A 22588-nucleotide genomic window follows, 5' to 3' on the forward strand; every position below is an offset into this window, starting at 1 on the left:
TCTGGGGTAAGGGTATCCAGACAGTCTTTTTCACCATGCTATCTACATCAGTTTAAAATCTTTCTGTATATTAATCCAGTTATACTGTGTATAAATACAAGCTTTATACAATTCAAAGAAAAAGCAGTTCATAAGTTATCCAAATTCACTTCAGAATTTTGGATGGAAAGTTCATGTGTTTCTCATGCATTTTTAGGTTCAAGTTCTTTTGAATCACAGAAGATGGAAAGGCCTTCTATTTCTGTTATATCTCCAACCAGCCCTGGAGCCCTGCGGGATGCACCACAAGTCCTACCAGGGCAGCTTTCTGTGAGCATATTTTGTTTTTCCAGAATTGTTAATGAAAATCTATGAAGTGCTGGTCCCTCAGCCCTCCACATTCCCAAGGTCTATTGGGAGGTCAAGAGAAATGTCCGCTGTTGGTAAAGACTAACATCTTTCAAATGTTTAAGACCCCCTATGCACACTCACAAACCATTACTGTAATCACAGCAGAGGTAAAGAATTGTCTTAATACACCAAGGAGCGCAGGAATTTACGTTGAGAGGAGCCCACAAAAGTGCCTTGTAACTTGTCATCCTGTACTGTCTGCACTGAAAATGGTCACTCTTCTATACGTGCCCAGTAATCCGCAGATAACAAGCATAGTACCACTTTGTCTTCTTTATGGGCGCATTTAAAGAGCTGTGTATTTGTGAAGAGTTACACTGTTCAGTAATGCATTTTAATTTAGACACACCTACATCCTGGAACTGTCTGTAATACTAACTGAAGCTGTGCTTATTAAATATACTGTGAGTACTTAGACTTTGTTTGGTACATTCTTATTTTTTTGTATTGATGATATTAATTTCTAAGTATACGTCAGGCTCAAAAATTTCATGATGTTATGATTTTCTTAAGAAATGATTTAACTGTATATTATACTTTTCATATGGACATTTGCAAGGTGACAAATCAGAGTAGATAGATTTCAACTATGCCTCGAGTTTAGCTGCAGTCAGGGCTTCCTATTTGAATGTAGCTTTTAAGGTGCAGAGCTAAGTCATATGCTGGTTTAAATGTACTCAGAGATACAAGATTAGGCAGTGAGTACAATAAACAATGTAAGTATAATCAAGCACCACCATTTTATTCAGCTGTGGTTAATACAAAAGTCTTTGGTATATACCATCATACTTTCCATCTAACTTAATTAAATATTAAGGGATTTGAAATAAAATATATACATTGTCTCTTGGAAAAAACAATGGTTACTTTTACATTGTGGTTAACGTGATGTAGTCTGAAAATTCTGGTTTTTCTCCGTTTTCAGTAATGTTTTCTGGTAACTTGATTCTTGTAGGTTAAACTGTGGTACGACAAAGTGGGACATCAGTTAATAGTAAATGTTCTGCAAGCAACAGATTTGCCACCAAGAGTAGATGGACGCCCCAGGAATCCCTACGTGAAAATGTATTTTCTTCCAGACAGAAGGTAGTAGTTTTTCAGTTTAGAAAATTATGTTATTATTTACCATGTATTGAATCAACTTTTAAATGAATGCTTGTGAAGTAAAGAATTCCTTTTAATAATTTGTTGTAGTTAGATTAATTATAACAAAAAATTGCACTTGAATCATGCAAGTCAGTATCAAACTAACTTTGTGGACTTTGGATGAATGTGATCTACTGTACAGCAAATACTTTTCTCTTTTAGGCAGTATCAGATCAGAAAGAATGAAAACAGTGAATGCTGATGAGTAGATGGCATTTTGTGATTTATCTCTACAAACAATTTACAACAAATATTTATGTTTCAGTGATAAGAGTAAAAGGAGGACCAAAACAGTAAAGAAAAGTCTAGAGCCAAAATGGAACCAAACTTTTCTCTACTCACATGTACATCGTAGAGATTTTAGAGAACGAATGCTTGAAATAACCGTATGGGATCAACCAAGAGTACAAGAAGAAGAGAGTGAATTTCTTGGAGAGGTGATACATACAATCACATTTCTCCTGAGTTCGTTGTTTGGTTTTGAATACATATGCATATATATTTTATATATGTGTTTGTGCCTGTGTGCCTTGAAAGTAAAACTAAAACGTGGTAATTTTTCTACTAGATTCTTATAGAACTGGAGACAGCACTTTTAGATGATGAACCACATTGGTATAAGCTACAGACACATGATGAATCTTCACTACCTCTGCCTCAGCCATCACCTTTCATGCCAAGAAGACATGTTCATGGTGGAGAAAGCACTAGCAAAAAATTACAAAGTAGGTCCAAATTCCATTCATGTCTTTTAAATTTTAAATTAGAAATGCTGGATATCGTGTAACGGTATTTAACTTCCATATACAAGATAAAAATATTATCTAATAGTTGTTAAACTTAATGAAAATGTGTGGCAGAAAAGAGATGCAAATTATGACATTGTGACATGGCAGCCTTCCACCTGTGACACATAACTTTTAAGTACGTGAAACCTGTTGGAAATGGTTTGGTTTTCACTAGCAAAAGAAAATTGTTCAAACATTTGTTTGCATAAATTCCCTGTTACATAGAAAGATGATGTTCATCATTATTGGATTTTTTTTTTTAATAATTAAAAGCTTTTTATTTAAAAAAAGAAAGTCCTTAAAGACTTACGAGGCTTAAAAACACTTTTCATCATAAAGTTAGTCTCAGCCTCCAATATGGTCATTATGCAATCAGATGAGAATTGTACTTTTGCAGCAAACAGAAATTGTATGCGTGTATTTGGGAGGTACAGTTGTTTTCATCAGCCTGATTTCAGGTTTGTATGAGGCATATTAAAATAATGAATGTATTGAAATATTTTAATACTGTAGCTTCTCTGTTCATTTAAATTAATTTAAGATTTATTTAGAAATAAGAAGGATGTAGGGGATTATTTTAAAATACGTTTCCAAGCTATTTTTCTGTTTTTTCTTAAACATGGAAGTCATTCGTTCCAGCCAATGCATAGGAAATTGGTGCACATTCAGGAATGAATTATAAAAATGTAATTGCTGCATGAGGATATGTATAGAGTGAGCAAATTAAAGGTTAGTTTTCATGAGATATTTGAACTTTTCTAAAAGCTGGCAGTGCTGTTTCCTCTTCCCTTCTCTCACCATATGCTGCCACCTCTCCTCTCCTGTCAGCAAGCTGATTCAGCTTACTCACTGAAATAGCACAAAAGTTGTTTTTTTTTTTTGAGTTAACTTTTTGCTGATTTAGTGAGGTAAACTGTCCTAGTAGAGGATTACTGAGGACTTGAGGGAAGGAGAAGGGGAAAGGAGGCTGCAGCAGCTGTAAGATGTTAAATTGGCTCAGCTGACTTGTGAAACACCACTGTCAGTCACTGCAGTTTAGTTCTCCTCCTCTATTGTTTAGACTTAAAGTAATCTTTTTAATTTCAGTAGTATGTTAAATGAACATATTTTTACATTTTATAACACGACCAGATGTTCAGGTATTTGTTTACCTTACTGTTGTGCAGGATCTCGGCCAATCAGTGATAGTGACATCTCAGATTATGATGTTGATGATGGTATTGGAGTTGTTCCTCCAGGTGCGTGGGTGAACAGCATGGTCCTGCTTTCTTCTTCTTCTTCTTCTTCTTCTTCTTCTTCTTCTTCTTTTTTGCTTGTTTGTTTCTTTTTTTTTCTTTATAACATTTCGGAATATTGAGGATACTGGTTTCGGAGAGTGCATTGTGAAAAAAACAGTTTTCCTGATTATTCCATGGTACCTGTCCTAAATCGTGGTGAATTAAAAGATTCTACTATTCATTCATTGATATTTCTTTTACATATCATTCTTCATATGTGAGCCACTGGATGGTTCAAATTGTTTAATTATTTACTGCGTAATGTTCCAAGCATTTTTTAAAATATAAATTAAATTAAAAAAATCATTTTAAAAAAGTAATTAAGATTTCAGTGTTTATTGCAAGCATTTTTTTTTATTTTGCTTGTTGCTTGAAACTTAGATATGATGCAGTCTCCCATGGACTTTATTGAGAATGCATGGCTGTAGATTAAGATGCATGTAGCATGGCTATATCTTTTATAGTTTTCATAAGCCTTCATGAACTATCATTACGTAAATGTTCATAAATATATGCTTGTAGAGACTATCGTGCTTTGACTTTTAGTTCAGCATTCCTTACATACTGAAAATCTTGAGGATCATTTTGGATACCACATTTTTCTACTTCTATTTGACTGTTGCCACAAGTCAAATGAATATGTTTCCCAATTGTCCCAAACTAACTGAAGAGTCACTATGTCATTGCCAGCACTAAATCAGTTTTTCTGTGGATCTTCCTGATGAAAATCGCTGAATTAAATCATGGTGGGATTTGGAAAGCTCTCTATCCTCCTGATGTGTTTAAAATAATCTGACAGTTTATTTATTCATTATATAACCACACAAATAAATCACATATTTTATTAATGCAGTATCATTTTGATGTTTACTGAGCCAAATTCTCCTTCCTTTGATGTTGATTGGGTTTTTTCCTTACTTTAATACACTTACCACCTGAGTTACTAAGAGGGAAATGTGTTCAGGTATGTCTAGTAATGATATTTGCTTTAATGAAGTGATTAAGCTTGATATTTTTACATCAGCTGAGAGAGTGAACATTTAAAATTAAAATAAATCATAGGTTCTATGGCAATGTAGATACTGGCATATCTGTGTAGACTTACTTAAGTTTAAGATTTCAGTATACTGTATTAAGAATTGGGGCCTTTTTTCAGCTGCCAGTTCTTCAAGGCATCCATTTGCCATTTGAAATAAACCTGTGGTGGGTTGATCCTGGTGGGACGCCAGGTGCCCACCAAAGCCACTCTATCACTCCGCTCCTCAGCCGGACAGCTGAAAAAAATATATAACGAAAGGCTCGTGGGTCGAGATAAGAACAGGGAGATCACTCACCAATAACCGTCACAGCAAAATAGACTCGACTTGGGGAAAAATTAATTAAATTTATTAGCAATCAAATCAGAGTAGGATAATGAGAAATAAAACCAAATCTTAAAAACACCTTTCCCCCACCCCTCCCTTCTTCCTGGGCTCAACTTCACTCCTGATTTTCTCTACCTCCTCCCCCTGAGAGGTGCAGGGGGATGGGGAATGCGGGCTTTGGACAGTTCATCACACGTTGTCTCTGCTGCTCCTTCCTCCTCCTCAGTGGGAGGACTCCTCACACTCTTCCCCTGCTCCAGCATGTGGTCCCTCCCACAGGAGACAGTTCTCCATGAACTTCTCCAACCTGAGTCCTTCCCACAGGCTGCAGTTCTTCATAAAGCATGGGTGCCTTCCACGGGGTACAGTCCCCACGAACAAACTGCTCCAGCGTGGGTCCCCCACGGGGTGACAAGTCCTGCCAGCAAACCTGCTCCAGCGTGGGCTCCTCTCTCTCCATGGGCCCACAGGTCCTGCCAGGAGCCTGCTCCAGCACGAGCTTCCCACAAGGTCGCAGCCTCCTTCGGGCATCCACCTGCTCCGGCGTGGGGTCCTCCATGGGCTGCAGGTGGATATCTGCTCCACCATGGACCTCCATGGGCTGCAGGGGGACAGCCTGCCTCACCATGGTCTTCACCATGGGTGGCAGGGGAATCTCTGTTCCAGCGCCTGGAGCACCTCCTCCCCCTCCTTCTTTACTGACCTTGGTGTCTTCAGAGTTGTTTCTCTCACAGATTCTCACTCCTCTCTTCCCTGGCTGCTGTTGTTGTGCAGCAGATTTTTTCCCCTTCTTAAATATGTTATCCCAGAGGTGCTACCACTGTTGCTGATGGGCTTGGCCTTGGCCAGCAGCAGCTCTGTCTTGGAGCTGGCTGGCATTGGCTCTATCGGACATAGGGGAAGCTTCTAGCAGCTTGCCACAGAAGCCACCCTGGTAGCCACCCCCCCGCTACCAAAACCTTGCCATGCAAACCCAATACAAAACCATTCTCCATCTGACAGGAAACGTTAAAAAGCATTAAGCTGAATGCATTGGACTCTATTCACTGCGTCAGCACTTGAGTAACTGATTCTTATGGAAATTTCTTGGGACTGTGCATGCTCAGGTGTGCCTTTGAAGAATGCATGGGTCCAAACTTTCTCAGAGATCACTGTAGAAAATTGCAAGATTTAATCTGTAGCAATAGGATTTACAATGAGCTGAGAGTTTCTGAACTGAAACTTGAAGGGCCTGGTGAGGATACTCCTTCTGAAGTCCACCTAATCAGAAACAACCTGGCAGCTGACCTGACCAAGCACAAATTTGTCTATTTTGAGTTTAATGGATACATGTTTGGGAATTGTAAGTGGAATTAATATGTTTGTGATTCCTATGTGAAGTGGATATACAGATAAGTGTGGGGGTTTTGTTTGCAGGTGCAACCTGAATTCTTAAACGGGGGTTAGACTTTAGGCACACAGGGGCAAAGAAAATTTCAGTTGTCAGCCACAGATGTGTGACAACCTAGACAGCATATGAAAATGTGTTTTGCAGTGAGAACTGGAAAAGGTTGCCAGTCCCATGCCTGCTGACTTGCTCGAGAATCTTAGGCACAGATTCACAAATGTGCCTGGCCCCAAGTTCAGATATGCATTTCTACCCTCCTGTCCATCCTTCCTTACTTATCACATTGCTAAATCTTCTGAGACTTTGGACTGCTTCCTTCATTTGCACCGAATGAATAGTACAGTATCTTCTCCATCTAACAGTCTCCTCTGTTAAAATAAGTTGCGTGTAAGTTCCTTGTTGTGCTGCCGGGTCTTTACCCCTTCCCTTCTCCTGCCCCCCAATACCATGGACCTCACCAGAGTGCACTGCAGCTCTTCTAGCCCAGATTTCCCACACATTCTCCTGTAAAGTATGCGTGTGGGAGGGAACGATGAATATCCATATTTCCCCGTATGTAGGATGATGATGCAGTTCAGGTGCACTCTTAGACCATTTTGGCATAGCCTCTATTGGCTTCAACCACATTAGTCTAGGATTAAGATATTTCTTCTCAACAGAAGTAAGAATATCAAAATTGAGTTTACATGTTACGCAAAAGAGAATGTTTCCCTTTAAAGCTCCTTTTCCTTCCTTTACCACTTACTTGCCAATGTTACCCACCGTGGTGCTTATATATGATAAATAAGCTCTGTCTTTATTAAAGGTATATTGTTACAGTTGTTAATTTATTCTTTTTCTTGAAATATTCAGAAGAGAAGGAAGTTATTTTGCCTTCTTAATGTCTCGAGATTTTCACAAAGATTATTGCTCATTTTCTAAAATACAGACACATAACTGCAAAATGTAGAAGCACAAAAGTTCACTTGATCACCACCATAAGCTAAAAAAAGAATGATGAAAATATTTTGGCTAATTTAACTAAAATTGGAAATTGTTAAAACTATAATTTCAAATGTTTTACCAATTGCTAAGGCAAATGCAGTATTAGCATTTAGTAATAACAGAGAAAACTATTTTCCTAGATGTTTCAGCAGCTGCAAAGAATCACTGCTTGTCGATGGAAGTAGACTGCTACATCAAAAATAATGGCTTTGATAACTTCAAGAATATTTTAAGAAAAGTATTTTTCCCTTGTTATATCACAAATGTGTCTTATCTTTCATATAATTGTACTGTCTTCATTTATTATTAGTATCTTGCAGTGATATATATATATATTTTTAAATCAGCTCATAGAACTGTTCATAAAAGGAGTTTATATCAACAGCTGAAAGTAATTTGAAGCTTTAATTTGAAGCTCAGCTTTAACAGAATTGATTTTTGACAGGTTTTTTTGGTATGCCTACATGTGTTTACATGAAGAAAATATTATTTTAAATCTCTCAGCCTCTCCTCATATGAGAGAAGCTCCAGTCTCTTAATTATCTTTGTGATCCTAAACTGGACTCAATCCAGTAGCTCCATGTCTGTCTTGTACTGGGGAGCCCAGTACTCCAGATGTGGCCTCACCAATGCTAAGTATATGGGAAGTGTCAGTAAAGGATCAGTAAAGGATTTAATAAAAACCGAACATGTTTTAAGGCCTACTTTTTAACCAAAACTTCAGTAACTTTCTTAATTAAAAAGAAAAAAAGCTGATATACAGTTGGCAATATCCCAAAGGGTATTTTTAATGAGCTGTATTGCTTATGCTATGGGTAACTCTTCAGAACAATTTATTTTTCTATCATATGTAATCTGTATAAATGGTTGCACTGTACTTACCTTCCTCCTGTAGCAGCAGGGTGACACCAACACAACACCTTGTCATTGCCTATATTGTCTTTTTAAAAAAAAAAAAAGTTCTGGTATCGAACATTTCCTAGAACCATTTTCATTATTCATCCAGCTTCCATTTCATGTCACACCTGACAGTTTCCCATGAGCAACTGAGAAACTTCTTCTGCGTAAACTACCATAAGCTTGACTGCTGCTATCATGCTGGTCCATGCAAAAAATTTCTCTGCTCACTCTGGAGAGCACAGAGCCTTTGTATTTGAGCATATGAGGAAATGTTACTGTTGCTGTCACTGTCATGGTCACTATGGAAGTACGGATGTGATTTGACCAACTTGACAATACTTGAGCTAATACTTAGGATAAATGTGAATTGTTATTGCTGTGTCTGTTCTGTAAGCTTTGTGTACACACAATGCACAAGCTTCAGATATTGTTCCCTGTATAGCTTGGCTAGGAAGAATATATAGGATAAAATCATCTTTCTATACCAGATTTGTAAGCGTACAGAATAATCCTAGGTGTATTTTTTTTAGGCAGACTAGAGATACTCTAGAAATATATTTTGAAGTGAAATGTATGTTTAATGTATATGTATTTCAGTACAGTTGCCTAAAGCTTGAAAAGAAGTTTTGGATTTTTTTTATTTTAGTGCTGAATAAATGTAAACTAGTGTTCCTTCTGATAGAGATGACAGGATTTTATCTAAAACGAGCTTTTTGGAAAATGAAATATCTTTTAGCACATACAGCTTAGATTTAATTATCCTGGGAAAGGGAACACATCCAGCTTTTGTCATGTGTAGTCTTTTTTCTTCCTCTGACAAAAAACCAGACATTTTCTGCAGCAACCTTAGTACATGAGGTGAGGGAATCTCCACTGAAGTCTGAGGGAGTCCCTTTTTTCCCTCAAAATTTGCACCCAGTCCTTGTCCTGATATCAGGGAGATCCTCGTATTTCTTTTACAGTGGAAAAGGTACTCCAGCGTCACAGTGCATCAAAACCTGCGAAACATTGGAGTCCTTCTTTGTTAAAAGGTTGATAAACCTCGGTAGATACTTTCATGCATGCCATCAACTTTTACAGGTCTATTTGCAGTCAATACTCAGTACAGCTTTGCTATTAAAAATGCCCATTAAGTGGCAAGCATTTGCTGTTTATGTAGCTCCTATGTAAAAGTTTTTTCTCCATGTCTTTCTCTGCTTTTCAAATGATAGCCCCCAACCTCCCCAAACTTGAGTAATGTCACATTTTAAATATGAAACTGTATTCATTATTTTTATTTGACATGTCTAACTCAATGTTTGGGAAGAGTGCACACATGCACACAACGTTATGGTCACTGATGTTTGTTTCTGAGCTACATATGTTCTTATTACAAGTGCTTTTCTTTGGGCCCAATCCTACCCTCTAAGATTTATCAGTACTCATACTGCTTCCCATTTCCCTGATCTATTAACCTCATCTCACCTCTCTGCTTCAACAAATGGAAGAAAAAAGTTATTTCCCATCTTCTCACACCAGCCGCTATACTAGGAAGTATAAAACAGGAAAGTTGGACAAGATGATAGCAGAACTTGCAAAGGTCTTTCTGCATATGTTTTCTAGCTGACAGTACCAGAAAGTCCATAGTAAAACTGTCTAATCATCTTTTTGTTAACCCTGTCTCCTTCACACCTGCCTTCCCTATTGTATTTGTAGTGGTAAATATATTAAAGACAACAAGAAATTATTGAAGCCAATCTTCTTTTATTTACTAAAGTTGCTGCTGGTGCAAGGCTGGAAGCTACTGCAGGATGCTACAGCACCTTGGTGCTCATCTGTTATCTTCAGATAACTTCTGCTAGTTTTCTCAGTACTATATAAAAAGAAGTGTGGACACAGTTCTGGAGGCTGTGATATTGTAAGCTGTATAATCAGGGAAAACAGTCTTAGAGTTCCTTGGATGATAAAATGCATAATCTAGTAGATCCCTGTTCGCAGTTTTGTGTTACTAAAATAATCTGTTCTATGGTGGAATATGTTATTATTTTAGGATTACTTACCACTTTTTCAACAAAGTGTTTTTCTCGGGTCTGATAATCAGATAATGCATTCAGATAACTTAGATGTCCATTAGAATAGGTTAGTAAACTGATGCGCAATTTGGGAGAAAAAGCATGAATGCTTTCTGGATGTTTGTGATCAGGGTTCAGACTTGCAGCTAAACAGGTTATTAAGTGTCATTGAATACGTGACCAAGCCTCATACAGACTCTGTATATAGGCCACACTTTCAAAAGGGCTATAACAATTTGGTAGAAGATCAGAGAACAACTACAAGAATTACACAAATTATACAAAATATGAAAAAACCCCAAACTTGAAACTCTATAACAAGACCCTTAAAAAGTGCAACTTATTTAATTTATCCAATTGATGATTGAGTGACTAAAGCATAGTCTTTTCCTGTATGGAAAGAAGATTTCTGATACAGGCTGTTTTTTTAGCTGAACGAAATAACACATTACAGGAACTTAGTGCTAAACAAATTCAGAGAAGCAGCAAAATTATTATTTTGGAATCTAAACAATAATTTGTGAAGTCATTAAGGGATGACTCAAGGGATGACCCTTTCTGTCATTAAGGGATTTTCTGTCAAGGGATTCTTGTAATCTAATTTAAATGTCTAGAAGTGAGCAACTGAAGTCTGACCAAATCTCCTTAGGCTCATTTGGAAAGATAACATGCACCTTTTGAAAGCTGTCTTCTTGAGCTTCATTGTCTGTTTTAGGATGGGATTCAGTGTGTATCAAGGCAAACAGTGTGCTACATGGAAAAAGGCACAGGAATATCAACGCTTTAAAATGTACTAACATTCTGCTGATTTTTTTTTTAATCATATGTAAAAATGAACTACGAGAAACTTTGCAGCTCATTCATAGTATTCAGAAAAAGTGTTCTGCAGAGTAATCAACACCAATATTCTATACAATATACTCTGAATGCTCGTAATTTTTGAAAGTAGGTGGCTTTGGCCAAGTTCAGTAGAGAATATCTTTGTATTTAACTGAAACAAGGGTTAGAAGGATGCTTTATACATGAGCAGTCCTGGATGAGTCTGTGTTGCTGTACACAAGCGTGCCTTCTCCATTTGTTAGATGAGGTAAACCTATGTTGCTTGGATTGCTTTCAAATATTTGCTCCTGTATGACAATTTTGAAGTATAAGTTACTCTGGGTACTCTTCCCCAAGTCAGAAAACTATTTCAGTCCTCTCCTCCACATCTTCCGGTATGAAAATCATCTCCGTTTCTCTGTTTCTGTACATGTAGTCATTTAAAAGTAATGCTTGTAATTTATCCTGGATGCATGATACATCAGGAGGTACAACAGCTGAATGACGACTTGAAAGTTGTGTAAGTTTATATGTGTGTTCCTGAAAGGACTAACCATCTGAATTCTTTCCAAACCCAGACTTTTATTCTCTAATTTCTTTTTGTTGCCCTCTTGCCAGTAGGTTATAGATCTAGTACTAGAGAAAGTAAATCTACAACGCTAACTGTGCCAGAACAGCAAAGAACAACACATCATCGTTCACGATCTGTATCTCCTCACCGTGGCGACGATCAGGGCAGGACCCGTTCACGTTTACCAAATGTGCCATTACAGAGGTAGGCACCACAAGTTAGTGAAACACTGGGTGGTTTCAAGTTTGTATAATCTGTCACTGTAAACTTTTCTCTTGTTCAGCAATTTTTCACAATTTAAAAACTTTTTTTGTGTCTTAATTTAATAGTGTAGTATTTGAACTTGATGTATGCTTTTATTAATCATTCAAGAGCACTCATGAGATGAATCATAACTTTGTAAGACTTACCTTTTCTTACTGATATTTTCTCTGTGATTCATCATCTGTGTACCATAACTAATACGTAGGTTTGGAAATGTTTTTTCAGTCCGTGGCTGAATCTTGTATAAAGCCACTTAATTATATTCGTAGGATAATAAATAGTGGCATGTACAAATTGTATAATAAATATGAATTGAGCTAATTTTGAATTAACAGCAAGCTGAAATTACCAAATGTATTTATAATGTGACATTTTTAATGGAAGAAGTAAAAAATACATTACAGAAATAAATGGCAGTTATTAAACGAAAGGAAGAATCTGCCCTTCTTATTCTTTTCCATGTGAGAAGAGCTTTAAATTACGGTAATGGAGGTCAGAGCCTACCTGCATTTATACAAAATCATATCTCTTTTGTATAACACTTAGTCTGAGATTGATAAAATCTGCTGCAAGTTCCCATATCCTATCCCAGAATTTTTTAAAGAATACTTAGAGATACCTGCAAAAAGTTGACAGCCCAAAATCAGCCCTTTAGAAATCTGGCTATGAATCTACAAATGCATAAAACTTAATTTCATGTGAGGTATTATCAGTTCTTGTGTTACCTCAGTTATTCTTTAAGTACAGGCTTTGAAAATGCCATTACTGAATCCATCAGTGTACACAGAAACAGGCATGTACTTCTAAATATGGTAGAAATGGCTGCTTTCTATACTTAGAGGTGGTTTTTTTAATCTTAGGAACTGATATTTTTTTAGAAGTCATATGTTAACAATTTAATGATTAAAGACTTTCTTCAATCAGCTTGTACTGTAATCCGTTAAGCTGTGTTATTTTTGAGAAAACAAGATTATCATACATATTTCTGCCTTTCAGGAGTTTAGATGAAATTCATCAAATGAGAAGATCACGTTCTCCAACTAGACACCATGATGCCTCCAGAACTCCAGTTGATTACAGATCCAGAGACATGGATAGTCAGTATTTGTCTGATCAAGAAAGGTACATCATCAGCCTGAACTTGGAAACAAGTTTAGAAATATCTTTGTTGGTTTGCCTAATTTTCAAGTATTCAGTAGAAACATGACTGATAGTAATGGGGAAGGGACTGAAATTATCCTAACTGACAAATCTAGTGTCATGATTAAATTATCTATGCCTCTTTTTTGGTAAAACTGTGCTCTGGGTTGACAGTAATAGCAGGTGTCTAGATTAATGGTTCTTGGGTGTTCTAGAGTATTCTGCTGTTTGTTTCATGAATGAAGCCCAGAGATTTTTTGCTAGAAAACCATAAATCTACATGTATGCTCTAGCTATTCTTGTAACTCAGAATTTTTCTGTTTTGGTAGCCAGCAAAATACCAGGCATGACTTCCTACTGGTTGGGAGTTGCATATGCTATGATTTGCATTCCTGTGCTTGTAGATTTTGGACATCTATATATGCAGTGTCACAGCATCTTATGTAACATTCTGGTGAACTTGGTATAGTACCCAAGCATAGCAAGGATAGTTGCAGTGCTTGTAATTAGCAAAAATCTCCAATCTTAGATCTGTGACACGTACACATCTCTCCCTGGAATACATGCAGTGGCTACACTCCTCAGAGAATGCTTGGTCTCTCCTAGTAGGCATTGTTTTCAGCTGTCTTGGAATGTCTTCTAATAAAATGGAAGAAAACAAGAATACCTGTTTAGTTTATAGCTGAAAAAAGTTTAATAAGGTATTTCAGTTCAGTATTTGGGAAACATGATGATGACAGTCACATAGATTATCAATGTTTGTGGGTTGTTTGTTTACTTTGAAAAAAAATCGTATAGCCAAACTATAATGGCAAACTTTTACCATCCATATCCAATCAATTGTCATAGTAATGTCTTTGGATTTTTTTTTTTTTTGCAGTAAGTTACTTTTTTTTATAAGTAAGGATGACAAAACCTTTCCAAATAGTCTAGTAAATTCAATACAAACCATACATTTCATGGTGAAAATGTGTAAGGAATAAACCAGAAAAATCTCTGGAACTCTTTGTCCAGTTTTGAAGCAACATAGAAATTGAATAACAGATGGCTTTTGCAGTTAATCTAGTTCAGTTTTGTATATGATCTTGCCTGGTTTGCTTTTTTAATGTGATAACATACATATGGGAATTAATGAGTTATTTGAAACATTTTAAAATTTTAAAATTATAGGCAAGAAGTATGTACAGAATTGTCTAAGTTGGATTGTTGTACTGAATTTCAGAGGTGAATTGAAATGCTTTTTAAATGTAGTAGTCAGATTTATAGTTAAGCTATTTCAAGTAATTTGCACTTGTTGCAAATGTTTCATTTTATTATTTACTATAAGTAGTAATATATTCAAAAGATTCCTGAAAATATTTATTGAATAGATGACTTATTCAGAAGATCTGAAGAGAAAGAGCAATTAAAAAGTAGCTTTTGTTAGTAGAAATAAATATAGACAGTTAACTGTCTAAAAAATTTTCTTCTAGTAAAGCATTAAACCATGATATAAATGATTATATATGCATAGATTATGCTTGAAGAGCAGGGCCTTCCATTGAGGCTTGCTTGGAGATGAGCTATCAGACCAGAACCACAGCAGGAATTTGTTCAGAGGAGTAAGACACATTCTTCAGTTCTTTTCAATTATCAGAAAACGCTTTTCAGAAGTTTAAAGATCAGACGTGAAGGATGTACGTGGCTTATCTGCAGGATTTAAAGATGAGTCCATGTACTTAATCTCCTTGAGTAACAATCTTGTCTGCAGTGGTCTCCTTTTTCCCATTTTCCTTTTTGCGTTTCCCCCAGATTTCTTCAGTTGTGGAGACTGTTTAACTCTTGCAGGTTTCACTGTCTTTCAGTACGTAAGAGCAGCATCATAGGGAAGATCAAAACCAGCTTTTGTTGAGGAAGATTCTCTATCACATCTAAGGATTTAAAAAAATCTTTATTCAGTATTATGTATTAGTATCAATAGTAGTATAAGTAGTATGTGTGGTTCATTTACTGAACCTTTCATCTAAACAAGTACATTCATGTAGATACCTAACATAAACTTGGTTTGAAAGGTATTCCCCAATAGTTACATGGCAGAAACTGCAGTTGCTGATTATTTTTGATCATTTTCTCAATGATCTGTTATTGGTCCCAAATTAATATTGAATATTCTGAATAGATCTTTGTAAAAATAATTATTATAGTCTCTTACTAAAGCATCTGGTGTGATAAATTTCCAGTCAAACCGATTTGTCCACTTTACCTTTTTTATATATATTTATATATGTACACACTTGTGTGTGTGTGTATATATATAAATCTGTTAGGAAAAGCTTTTTATTAGGAAATGTAGCTAAGCAGTATACTTTGCTCTGAATTTAGGATCGTCATCCAATTTTCAAGGACATGCCCGTTATAATTCTTCTTAGTGTTTCTTTTATTCCTAAATAAAATCTGTTAATGTGAGTGCTAAAAGACTCACATTAGAAAACACTTGTTTTAGAATAATAATCTTTATTTTAAATGTCCCCAAATCAGTCTTAATTTACTATAGAACTGTGGTATCTTCTTATATTATCAGTAATCTGCTGTGATGGATTCTTTTGCTTTGTTTTTTTAACTTGAAGATTTCATGGTGGATTTGCTATTTTATATCCCTTTTCTGGGTGAATTTTATATTACTGTTTGCCGTGGGCCAATTACAATAGATACTCTTTGGCTTAGCAAAGGTAGAGAAAATATTAATGAAGTACCCTATGATTTAGTACAGACTTTGCATCTACCTCGCAACTTTTAAGAAAATGGTAACTTTTTTCCTAAAACGCATATTTATATGTAATTTGGAAACCTGCATATAAATTCTGTCAGTCGTCTGAGCTTATGAATTGAAATTTGCTTAAAAAAAACCCAAACCAACAAAACAATTCAGTTCACCTTTAATACATTTTGTTGCATCAAAATGAGGCTAGTGGTTCCAGATGCAAAGTTAAATCTCACCCGTGACTCACAAGCCATTATTTCAAGCTGCCCAGTTTAGAATTTTAGACAAATATTACCTATACTGAATCAATTAAATGGGTCATTTTTATGATGGCATGAAGCACAAAACGCATCGAACAACTGCTGCTTTACCTATTTTGTAATCTTTTCTCTCTTTGTCGCCATAGTACTTCATATGATTCCCTGCTTCTTTTAAAATAGCATGTTTCCATGAAGTTTGGATTTAATTTCATATTTACGATAAGTAGGAGATTTGGAGCTTGGTCTTTCTGATTGTGTTGAAGTGCATAAAACTGCAAGATTAATTCAAAGGATATTTCATATCATAGTCATATTTACCATAGGCATAAATATGTATTAATTTTATCACCTTGCTGGCTGTAGCATATGTTTGGTTACAGTAAATGAAAAACAGAATAGACAGATGATTTTCTCAATTGGAAAAAATAAGGAACAGAAAGTCTAATGGCTGATTAGCAATTCTTTTGGTTTTTTTAGGATCGCATTACAAAATACTGCCAAGAGCTATGAGTCAGAATTTATATTTTTCCAAATGTAATATTTCCAGTGAACATATATTTTTGTTTTTCCTGAAAGGGTGACTGGTTACTCTTCCCATAAACCAATTTTCAGTAAATTAGTAGCAAACCCTCTCTGTTTTTTCATGTGTGTTTTTGTGGCTTAGGAAGAAAAAAACCCCAAACAACCAAGCATCATTCTTTTTTTTCTAAAGTATTTCTTCATTAATTAGTTCATGAGAAAGGAGCTGGTTTATGGATTGCTTTTGTTATGAAGAACTCTGAAACAGTACTTCCAAATTTTAAAAGGAGAAAATCCCACAAAATTGGGTGCCACGCTGAAAGGAATTTGTTGAAAATGTAGTTATCACAGGCATTTTTTGGCTCATTCTTTGAGAAGTGCAGTCTGGGTTTGAACATTATCAGACTATCTATCTGGGTGGAAGCTTCTTGTTTCTTTTTATGTTTTCATCTGCGTATCATTGGCATAACCCATGTCATCTAATGCTTCATAATTATATCTGTTTCACTCACCGCCCATCCTGTCTGTGCAGTGAGCTTCTTATGCTGCCCAGAGCAAAACGAGGAAGAAGTGCAGAGTGCCTACATACCATCAGGTAAATACAGGAATTCGGTAATCATGAACACGTCTGGTTAGTTGTCTATACTTTGTGTGCCCGACTTTCTTCCATAGCGGTGTTTAGTCCCAGTAAGTAAAGAACCTCCTAGTACATTGTGATCCAGGTGTCAGTTGTTCTTTTTTGTTCATTTTAATTCAGATCGAGATGTGTATATATGTTTGTGAACTTCAGTAGTAAGGATTAAAGCAGTTGAAGATATTCTGATTTTGCAGTTGTATTTCGTGGTAGATTTTCTGTCTAGTCACAGAAGTCCTGGTCTCCCAATGGATGACAGTGTTGTTATAATTTCAAACATTCCTTTTTAGTTGTTTTTATGTTTTCTTTTATTTGCATTTTTATGTTTATATTACAAGCATGCACAAGCCAACAATTAGGTGTTGTGACACCTAATCTCTTGCTGATTTTGGTCACTTGTTGAGGAAAGAACAGTGATTAATGAGGGCTCCCTGGTACCTCAGATTTGAGGGGTCTTGTATTACTTGTTTTTTTCATCTACAAATTGTGCTATAAATTAGATCCAGGTATAAACTTTGTAGTTTGGGCTCATCTTCAGTCTTCATTAATCTCTCGTTCCAAAGCTTGGAGCTTCCTGTCTCAACTTCTTCCCAATGTTGTGAAACTAAACGGGACTGAAATATCTTTATCTGACAAATCTAACTCTGTCCCCCTCCCTTTTTTTTTTCACCACGTCTGTTAACCTTCTTAAAAATACATGTCAGATTGTATAGAAAATCTTCCAGTTAGAATCAGTAAAAATGTAGGTTGAAGTTGAAGTAGTTAACCATTCAACTACTTCAACCAAGTAGTTAACCATTTTTCTGTTTGGGATCCGGGTGTTGCTAAGAGTTTTATGTCAGTGCTATATGTTTAAAACTGTCAAACTTCTAAAACCATGTTGTCTAATGTACTTATTAATTTACTTGGTGTAGGATAAAAAAAAATACAGAGGAGGTTTTTTTAATATGCTTTGGGTTTCTTTCATTCTTTTCATCGAATTTGAAACAGCATCAAAGATACTGATAGGGTTCTGTTACAAGGCACAATAGTATAAAGGTAAAATAATAAATACAAAAACTTTCAAAAAAAATCCGGGCACCAGTGAAGCTGTTAAATTAAAATTTAAGTTTTCATTATCAGTAGAAGGAGTTTCATTCTCATACTTCAGCTAAAAAAGCTTTTTCCCCAACTTTTTAGGTTTCAAGGGTTAATCATTTATTTCACTCCCTGTTATTTTATGTCAGTTTATTGCCATATAATAGCAATTTTTCCTGCCTCCTTCCTATGGCCTTTTTCTTTGTGCTGCATCTTCTATAGCTTTACCCTCCTCCTTGCCCCCAGCTCTGTGCCTTTTCCTTTCCCTCTTAAAGATTATAATTTTCATTAGAATTCTTCAATGAAAGAATGCTTAAAATCTCACTTAATTCACAAAGTAAATATTATGAACTTTTGATGCACTTTGCCCAGCCACAATAGATTTCCAGTAGTTTTACAAAACTACTAACCAGTCTGGCCAGTTAACCAGCTAACAATTGTGCATGGGCAGCAATAGAGTTAGGTAAGAGCTACACTGAATTCAGAGATATAACCCTTTCTTGCCTTTTTCCTTATTCTAATTATTGCTGGGGTTTTTTATGATCAAGAAAAGTAAAAAAATTCACCCCTTTAAAGTAACAGTAATGGTATACTATAAAACAGAATGGTACTTTTAATAATGTATTGAAGGTGAATATAAGGGCAACAGACGACAACAGGTTGTTTTTTTTAAATTTAACTCTGAGGCTTATACAGCCTAATCCAAGTTTGAATAATACCCAGAAAATTGCCAATATCCATCCTTGACTGAATAGTCTTAAAAACTCTTTCAACAAAAATTTGGTCTGCGCATTGGTTGCCATCTTTTGTCCTTTCTCATTTGTAGTGGTCTGACATTTATTCATGTTAGAAACATTCTAAGTCTTTATCCTTGTTTTCTAGACAGCTTGCTGAATAATGTTTTAATCAATTGTTGAGACAGCTTCAGCTTAAAATGGGAAAGGGTTTCATGTTAAATGAAAGAAATATTAATCTGAGATAGTCCAAGCTATAAAGTTAAGATATATGGTTAGTTTAATACACCAGTTTAGAATAATACTAGTCCTAGCTGTCCATCCTGTCCATCTGTGTGCAATTATTGACTAATAGCAGAAATGGTGGAAGGACATGTACCATGCCATAGACCATAGGTGGTCACAGTCCATGTCTTAGGTCACACCCACTTTGATTGGTAATATCTGCTAGTATGCCAGGATTGACCTGATGGACAACCATTCCTTTATACCAACTTCGCAACGTCTCAGGTAGAGATGGCAGCAGTGATGATTGCTAAACCTGTACAAGAAGGGTCAAAGTTCCTCTGTTAAATCCCTCAGGGTTTTACAAACACTAGGGTTTCCAGACAGTTGTTTCATCTGTCTGTGACACAGCCAGGTTTGTAATGTTGATCTGCTGTGCCTAGGTCCAAACCTTAATAGGAATCAAGATGTCCTATTGGGACAGACTGTTCTTGAAGCTGTAAAATCCACAAGGCTGCCAGTCCTTCTGCTAATAGCACCACAGCTGTGTCCTGGTAGGGTATGTGGAAATTGGTAGAACTTGATTATTAACCCTTAACCATTAAATGGCCATGATTCCCATTGGCAGCCACTGTCTGCCTTTAAATTTCTCCTGTCTTCATTGGGTAGAGCTGGATAATAAAGCAAACATTTCCGGTTCTAAAATCTTATGTACTGTAAGTGATGATATTAGGCAGTTGTCACATAGCATCTCAGAGTGCTGCTGTGCTGGCTGATGTAGTAGATCTCCTAATTTTTTTAATTAGCTTATTATTAATAGCATTTAATTACTGTTGGATTTTGAAGCTGATACATCACTTCAAAAATACTTCCACATTCAAAAATACCAGATCTTAATATATCTATAATTGAGTTTGTGATACTATATATCACTGTTTTAGCAAGCTTTTCATGCTTAGCTACTGAAGAGGTTAAAGTCTCTGTAGGCCTAAATAAGGCATTACTGAGAGAAATAAACAGCAAGTTTAATAACAACCTAATCCTTTACAACAGCTTGTATATTTTAATTAAAAATCTCTAAAAATGGAATTTAGATTACTTTCATTACAAGGAAAAAAATCTGAGCTTTACTAGTATTGTCATGTGTTCGTGGGCTGTATTAACAAAAGTGTAAATACAAAAATTTGTCCCCCAGATAGCTGTCACAGTAGTTGAGTTGAGAAAAACATATATTGAGAAATCTACTTATACAGCTATTAAATGTAGTAGAATATTATGCATTTATTTTACATTCTGGTCAATCTTGCCTTACTTTTACCTGTCTTTTTATTTCTGGCATGTTTTTGTGTTGTTCTGTTTTCTTTTCTGTTCCACCACATTCAAGAAATTCTGTTAGGCACTATAAAACATTACCACCCAGGATGCCTTTACTAGAAAATGGTACTAATTGGAACCTATACAGGTAAGAAGTGTTTAGAGTCCGTGTTAAGTAGTTAGTTCATTTTTAAAAAATAAATAGTCTTGCCTTGTTAAATTAAAAAAAAAAAAAAAAAGCTTCATACAGTTTTTATAACTGAGAAATAAAGGATATAATCCTAAAATAACTTCATATAACTATCTAAATTAACCCCTACATTATGAAAAAAAAAAAAAAAAGAAAAAACAAACACTTTGTATTAGGTAGCGTTTTCTTCACTGTTAAAATTATATGTTGCTTGTTTTTCTTTATTACATTCTTTTGTTTACGTATATGATTTTGGTTACATGTCAAATTTATTTTCATTTTGTTTAAATAATTTTAATTTACAAAGTTCAACTCTTCCTGCATGTGCTAAGACCAAATCAGTGATTAGACAGGATATTTCACTCCTTCGCGATTGCCTTAATTCACAAATACCGAAATTTGAAGATGATCTACTGGTTAGGTAAGAAACTGAGGATTAATTCCCCCCTCCTGTTTGGTATCTCATACGGATTTGCAAAATAAATGAGCTTCACTGTAAAGTCATTTCACATAACATGTAGTGTATCACATCCTTTTATGTTGGCCTAAGATTTACTGCTGTTAATAAAAGTTTAAATTTATCGTTTGGTATTTCTCATTCCACTTTCTTACAAGTGGATGTTGTTCTGTCTCATTCAGTTTTAAACATTTCAACTATCGTAGCAAAAAATTTCTAGCAGTCTTTTGTTTGCTTTTATTTTCTAAACAAATCTTGGCACTGTCATCCAGCCAGCTCTTTTAAGTTTTCCTTAATTAAACCATTGTGATTCTACATTTTCTGTAAAGAGAGCATTATTTTATGAGTTAATATCTAACATTGTATTCCTTTCTTTGTTTTCTTTTTCTTTCTCTTCTACCATTGGATGCAATGCACTGGCACTAGTGAACTACAGCCCTCCCTTGACAGGGCTAGGAGTGCTAGTACCAACTGCTTGAGACCAGATACTAGTTTTCATTCACCAGAACGAGAAAGGTATAAAACAAAAACTTATGAATTTCTTGTCATTTGTGCTGGTGATCTTTATCAGTTTTGTTTTTCTTCATATGAGTACTCTACATTCTTGTGCATTCATGTCTGCTTTGGTATTTGTAGACATTTTTGCTCTTATATTCATGTATGTCATGTAAAACGTGTGTTGGAGTTTATAACCACTTCTGGCTTCTTTCCTTGTTTTAGTTCAAGCTGATGTCATTGTTTACAAAAGTCCTCAGTATGCTGATAATAGCATTGCAGTGTTAAGTATTTTGACAAAGTACCACTTGGTTGTTAATCTTCATCATCATTTGCTAAAAAGTACTATGTTTATTTCTTGCCTGTTCTGTGGACTGCTAATGAGGCGGTGACAAAATTTATAAATTATGTGACAAAACTCTCATATTTCAAACCAGAACTGTCGTTTGTATTGTGATGTATTTTCTACAAAACAGCCAAAGTTCATTGCTTCCTTAATCTAATCTGCTGCATCTGCTTTCTCAATTACAAGGCAAATCACTGCATTAAGCTTTTTTTCACTCTGTGACATTATATTAAGGCCACATAAGAAGACATGTTTGCAGTTTAAATGAAATACTGTTGTGTCACATACGTTGTGCAGGCATTTTATGGATGTTTTCTGAATTTCTAATATTACAATATCTTGGTTAAAAATCTTAGGTGAACCAAATACTATTGGTGTGTTTGACAGATGGGATTGTTCCACAAGGGAATTTTTCGTCACCACCTGTGGTTTTGGCTAAGAATTATACCGTTTAGACTAGATTTTAGCTTCACTAAAAGCAATAATAGGCTCCCATTGAGTGGGAATATGGTGGAA

The 22588-nt window shown here is 35.6% G+C and overlaps 1 protein-coding gene across 1 annotated transcript in view; it reads left to right on the forward strand.

The window, feature by feature from the left end:
- LOC104081641 (regulating synaptic membrane exocytosis protein 1-like) overlaps positions 1-21747 on the forward strand; it is a gene marked incomplete at its 3' end in the record, with an annotated part of 36970 nt that extends 15223 nt beyond the window's left edge. Inside the window, exons 6-14 of the mRNA XM_009584474.1 lie at positions 197-309; positions 1346-1476; positions 1802-1973; positions 2105-2261; positions 3491-3562; positions 11728-11881; positions 12938-13063; positions 17133-17195; positions 21658-21747. Of these exons, the coding sequence (XP_009582769.1) occupies positions 197-309; positions 1346-1476; positions 1802-1973; positions 2105-2261; positions 3491-3562; positions 11728-11881; positions 12938-13063; positions 17133-17195; positions 21658-21747 (1078 nt within the window). The remainder of the gene's footprint in view (positions 1-196; positions 310-1345; positions 1477-1801; positions 1974-2104; positions 2262-3490; positions 3563-11727; positions 11882-12937; positions 13064-17132; positions 17196-21657) is intronic.
- Between the last annotated feature and the right edge of the window lie 841 nt (positions 21748-22588).

Source organism: Fulmarus glacialis, unplaced genomic scaffold, assembly GCF_000690835.1.
Source record: "Fulmarus glacialis isolate BGI_N327 unplaced genomic scaffold, ASM69083v1 scaffold2849, whole genome shotgun sequence".
In the NCBI taxonomy this organism is placed as follows: domain Eukaryota; kingdom Metazoa; phylum Chordata; class Aves; order Procellariiformes; family Procellariidae; genus Fulmarus; species Fulmarus glacialis.